The sequence below is a fragment of the Fulmarus glacialis genome, unplaced genomic scaffold (genome assembly GCF_000690835.1).
Source record: "Fulmarus glacialis isolate BGI_N327 unplaced genomic scaffold, ASM69083v1 scaffold40477, whole genome shotgun sequence".
In the NCBI taxonomy this organism is placed as follows: domain Eukaryota; kingdom Metazoa; phylum Chordata; class Aves; order Procellariiformes; family Procellariidae; genus Fulmarus; species Fulmarus glacialis.
Genome location: NW_009224549.1, coordinates 37,769 through 43,768, shown reverse-complemented (window position 1 = coordinate 43,768; position 6,000 = coordinate 37,769). Strand labels below are relative to the sequence as shown.

Here is a 6,000-nt window from a genome sequence, read left to right as displayed (position 1 = left end):
GAGATTGCAGCTTTATTAATGTCCTCAGAATGTTCCGGTCAAGGCACACTCCATGTTGGCTTGAAAAATATGAAATTAATGACCTGAGAAGTGCTATGGGGGAATCTGAGAAACCTAGTCTTTCAGTGTGGTAGGAAAATTGCATTCTTTCCAGGGAATCAAAAAGCAGCTGAAGTAAACAGTTATGACACAGAGTTCTGATCTGCTATGTGGTATATTGGTTTTTTCCCATCCTGCAAGTGAAGCTGGACAATTACTTCAACTCTGGAATACTGTGAACAATTTATTGTAGACCTTGGCTAGTGGCAGATACCTCATACCTAATTGAAAACCATATCATTTTAAGTATGGCTGAGAAGTAATTATTTAATGTAATTTATGGGTTGGTTCTTTGTTCTTTTATTTCTAGCCTTCTAAATGAATGAAGAATACTCCTGCTACCATTTTCATTGCTTGTACATTTAAATATAACACTTTACATTGGATAATCAAGCATCAGATCAAGGCCTCAAAAATTTTAAAGCGTTTCCACCTGTGACTTGTCAACACTGAATGGTATTGGGGTGTTTTGAAGCATGTGTTATGGCTCACATTCCTGTGCCGATTTCTTCTTTTTAAATTGCTATATCCTTTGCTTCTCCTTCGTGTTTGGTAACCTTGAGTTATTACAATGTTACTGAGTCTGGTAAACAAGTCTTTATTGAGAGACAGGGCAGTATGGATTTCTGTGTAGCTGATACCAAAGTTGAGTGTACCACAGAGTCCTTAGAGAAAGCTTCCATGGAACCCGTAAGATATTTACCTGGTGGAGATTTAAATGCTTAACAGAACACAAACTGTTTTATTTAATTATCTGTGTTCTTTTTTTATTAATTACTGCTGATGCTTTCTGTTATATTCCTTTTCAAGAATTTGTTATAGACAGGGAGGTCTTTTAAACTGGTATTAGAACATTTCCAGTTCTTCCCGTATAATGCACACAAAGTTCTGTTTTAATTACGATCTGCCTGATGGAGGCATGTTTGGAGTGACAAATCAAATATTCAGCCTGATCTTAGCTTGATCTCCATTTCATTTCAGAATTAAACTATCATTATAACAGCTCCTCTGAGTTTAACACTAGGCAGTGCAACACAGAGCAGCCCAGAGTCTGGTATAAATTGCATAATGGTCTGAATTTGAGCCAAGTAACCATGGAATTTATGGGCAGAACAAGGACTATGACTTTCTGCAAGGAAACTTTCTCCTGCCTTTTTCTCTGCATCAAGAAAATGGCATAGGTCATGAAAAAATCTGAAACCTTTCATGGCTCTAAGTGGATAAAATGAGTTTGCTTTTTTGATAGTGTCCTTTTGTTACGCCTTCTTCATAAATTAATGTGTTGCAGTGCCAATGATGTTTTAAAGTGAGGGCAGTGTGAGACACAGCTTGGATCTTAATTTTGAAAAGGGAAAGCCTATAATTGGAACCAGCTGACATCTAACCCCTCTCTTTTATTCATGTGTATAATCTAGCGTGAAGCTGTGCCAAAATAGATGTGTTTAAACCCCACCTATGGGTTAGGAATCTGTAATCCGTGGAAGAACTTTGTATATGCTCTTCTTTCTTCCTCTCTTGCTACCAGCTGAAGTAAACACCATCAACGAGAGCACTGAAATCCTTCACTTGAGCCCTGCTGTCACAACCGAGTACGTGGGCGAGAAGCCAGAGAAGAAGGCTGAGTTCTGTGACCGCTCCTGTGAAGAGCTGGGAACGATGTTCACGGAGCTCACTGGCCTGCGCATCGTGGTGAACAACTTAGCTGATAACCTCCAAAAAGTGGTAGGTACCTGTAAGTCTGAAGAACTGAAAGAGGTCTGTTGTGCAGTACTCTTTCCTCCTTTGTTTTATACCATTGGTGGTTAATAGAAGTTTCTGTATGTAGGTGTATATACCTGTTGGTATATCTACGTAACGTAGAGATGACCTACATTTTCAGAGTGACTAGTTAGGTAGTTCTTGGGTATAACACTTTAATGAAGGCTTGGTTTTCACAGACTGGATTTAAAAGAACACACACACATGCACTCAAACACAAAGGAAATCAGTCCTCTTGAAGGTACTGCAGGTTTGGAAATCGAAAGCTAACAAACCCAACCTTGCCTGTATACTGTATTGTGTGACTGTGTTTGTACTGTTAGCTGAAGAATTGCTATGCAGTGTTGCAGTACCTGAGATCTTCTACTTTATGTACATAAATATGTAAAAAATACGCTTTTTTTTTAATGGAGGAATGAAATCCAGTAGTGTCTCAGGTTTTTTTTATTTAAAATGGTTTGTTTACAAATGACACAATTTTTAAAATTTGCTTAATCTTCTAGTCTGAAGAGAACCAAATTATGTGGGAATTGATTGGGCCTAACAAAACGCTCAAGAACCAGTCAGTTTGCTGGCAGGATGGTCGTGTCTTTGCAGATAATGAAAGCTGGATTGTAGATAGCTGCACCAAATGCACCTGCCAGGTAAGGTTTTGGAAACATTCTTCTTCTCTACAAAAATGGATAGTGGGTGTGCTCCAGGTCAGGTCACACTTACTCAGAGCTTGGCCTAGATTTACTGATATTTATAAAAAGTAGTCCCCTTGTCCATGACATTTAGAACAAATCAAAGAATTTCCATACATGAAACTTTCCCCAGATGCCCACCTTTATTTGCCTCTATATGTGAGCATAAGTCAGTAAGTTGATTTCTTTGCCTGTAGGATTCTAAAATTGTGTGCCATCAAATCACCTGCCCAGCAGTCTCCTGTGCCAATCCATCTTTTGTTGAAGGTGAATGCTGTCCAGTCTGCTCTCACTGTGAGTATTTAACCAAAGAGAAAGATACTCTTTGGCAATATTTAAAATCACTACTACTGTGCTGGAGAGGTGAAAACAAGTAAGAGGTTGAGGCAGGTAAGATCAAATAAAAACCTTATGTGTATACAAGAATCTTATGAAGTAACTTGGCTGCTTGAAGTTACCTTCTGGAGGAGTTGGTCTCTCTTCAGTGATTATATTGGTTGCTTAGAAGTAAGCTGATAACTTGCCTCGCTAAGTTGGACACTAAATATTAGATGCGTACTCCTCTCTAGTCGTGTTTTCCAAGGCTGGACATTCTGATTTTTGTTGGTTTGCAATAGCATTGTGCATTATTATTTCTTTTCCATACTGCCTGGTTAAAACAGACTAACATAGGTTAGAATGTCTTCTTGTCTCCTTGTGGAGGATGTTGAAGTTCCAGATCAAAAGTTTCATGTGGTTTGATGCAATATTTATTAAGAGTGCAAGTTATTTTTCCTCTCTGTTATTGTCATTCTGTTACTCTCTTATTTCTTCTCTGTCATATATCCTCTTTCGGTATAATGTTTTACTTATGTGGAACAGATTGTCAAGGTTCATTTAAGACAGCATTGCAGGCTGTGAACTAGACTTTGGAGTGACAATAGTTTTAGTAATTTCCCTAATTAAGTGACTTCAGTGTGGGTTCAGTACATTTCACTCTGTACTAGACAGGTCTATTATAGAAGAAAACAGTTACTTAGATGTTCTGAATAAAAATGCATTGGAATATACTCAGAGTTTTTTGCCTATTCATGCATAGGGCATATTCTTAAAATGTGCTCTTGATCATGTTCACTGTTAGGTTATGTTCAGAGGTGGAGCCACATCTTATCATACTGACCTATATTCTGAAGTCAAAGGCAGTTGGAACTCGAGTTTTTGGCTCAGTCCATTCTAGAAATAAGATGTTCGTCTTCCTGCAATGGTCAGTGCCTCGTGCAAACACACTGCACGCAAGTTCATGAAGATCCAGGATTCTTATCTGTGCTAACCTCTCATTACATTAAACCATAATTCCCTAACTTCAGTGGCAGCTTGGGAAAGCAAAATTAGGAAAAGAAAGGACAAAGCATATGTTCTACAGACAAAGAGAAGTGAAAATCTTCTGAGTAGGATAATAGAGCGACTTTCAAAGCTAAGTATTTTTTTGTACTTTTTGCTCTGCAGCTGATGACAGTGAGGAAGGCTGGTCACCATGGTCAGACTGGACAAAGTGCTCAGTTACCTGTGGCTCTGGGACTCAGATGCGAGGAAGGTCGTGTGATGTCACCAGGAGTGCTTGTACAGGCCCTCACATCCAGACAAGGATGTGCAGCTTTAAGAAGTGTGACCATCGCAGTAAGTAATAAAATTTCTTCATTTTTTTAAAGCTCTTTTGGACTTCCCTAAGCAAAACAAGCTTAGTCTGGATTTGGTATGAACACTCACTAGTCAGAACAGTATGTATTTGAACCCTGATATATGCATAATTAAAGTAGCTATTATTAGATTCTTCGTCATCTACCCATTTTCAAATATTTCTCCTTTTCCTGAGAATTTAATAGGTACATGCATTCTGGGCTCAGCTCTCTTAAACAAAAAGATAGTGGATGATCTTTTCTTTAACATTATGAACTGGAGTCTCTTGTTTGAAGTCAGTTTGGAGACAACACTCAGTTCATAATCATGATACATGGGACCACGTTTTGTTCCGTAATTCATTCACGATTATTGGCCCATTCCATCAGCTTAGTAGTTTTTAAGAATACGGTAATCATAAAGACTTTTACAAAATATCAAACTGTTTTATATTTAAGGCACTTAGAAGGATCATACTCCGTCTCCAGAACTGTAGTTAATACTATTGCAGGTAGTTGCTATATCCAGGCTACTGTAGTACCTAATGCTATTGCTGAAGCTGCCAGATGTCCAAATGTGCTTTTTAAACAAGTATTTGTTTCATTGGAACAAGTTTATTTTTAAGTAAAATATCTAACATGCACGTTAGTCATATGTTGGTCACTGAGATTAAGAAAGCTGTACTTGAATGTCTGAGCTGACATGCTGGACTTTGTAAGTGACAGTGGTAGGTAAGAGATGGGACATTCATCAGATGCGGTGAGAGGCTTATTAGAAGGTTAACTTCACAAGTGAGTTTGTATTGCTGCTGCAGGTGGGCTATTTCCTTGAGTTTTGCTCTTTCTCTGGCAGTACGTCAAGATGGTGGCTGGAGTCACTGGTCTCCCTGGTCTTCCTGTTCAGTTACCTGCGGAGTAGGAAATATCACCCGCATCCGCCTCTGCAATTCCCCTATCCCACAGATGGGTGGGAAAAACTGTGTGGGAAATGGGCGTGAAACAGAGAAGTGTGAGAAGGTTCCATGTCCAGGTACGTCTGTGGTTGTGAATCTAAGGTGATGCAGTAATATTCCAGCTGAGTTTCTTCTTTTTATTCAGATCTAAATTACAGTGAATTTTTGTGATGGAAAATATAATTTGTAGCTTAAGGGTGAAATAATACGCAAGGGTGCTCTTAAGATGAAGACAACAATGCAGTTGGAGTTATGATCTGGCTTTAAACATTAAGAGTTTGAGAAATTTTCATTTTTATAACTTAGTGATTTATATCTGCGTATCAAAAATGTAAACACTTTCTATCTAAAAGGAAGCTGATACTGTACATGTTAGGAATAGACATACAGTCCCCCCAATAGCCAGGATTCTTTGAAAGTATGCATATATATTTTACACATATTCAACACATTTAATTCTTGTTACAATTTTTTTCTTCCTCATCTACACTTTTTAACCTTTTTAGTGACCATTCATTCCACTCACTTTCACTTTCCTTTCATATAATTTTTCTTCACTTTTTTCCCTTTGTATATCTTCATTCCCTCCTCTGTTCAGCCGTTCCTTTCTACTTATGGGATACGAGTTTGAAACTGATGTCAAGCTTCTAACTCAATAATACTTAAATAGCTATACACACTTAATCTATTTTTTGATCTACCTGTGCATGCGAAGTTAGTGAAAAGGTTATTTGTTTAAGGACACATACCATTGCCCTTATGTTTTTTTGCAGTACCAAGAACAAACACAGAGTTTGGTTCAAAGATGTTTGTATTTCAAGAAAAGTCAGGATTGATGACTGACAGGAT

At 38.0% G+C, this 6,000-nt stretch overlaps 1 protein-coding gene across 1 annotated transcript in view; it reads left to right on the top strand.

Moving 5' to 3' along the window:
- The window catches only part of THBS2 (thrombospondin 2), a 32,087-nt gene that overhangs the window by 6,529 nt on the left and 19,558 nt on the right, over window positions 1–6,000 (top strand). Inside the window, exons 4-8 of the mRNA XM_009582181.1 lie at window positions 1,625–1,821; window positions 2,361–2,501; window positions 2,741–2,837; window positions 4,029–4,199; window positions 5,052–5,228. Of these exons, the coding sequence (XP_009580476.1) occupies window positions 1,625–1,821; window positions 2,361–2,501; window positions 2,741–2,837; window positions 4,029–4,199; window positions 5,052–5,228 (783 nt within the window). The remainder of the gene's footprint in view (window positions 1–1,624; window positions 1,822–2,360; window positions 2,502–2,740; window positions 2,838–4,028; window positions 4,200–5,051; window positions 5,229–6,000) is intronic.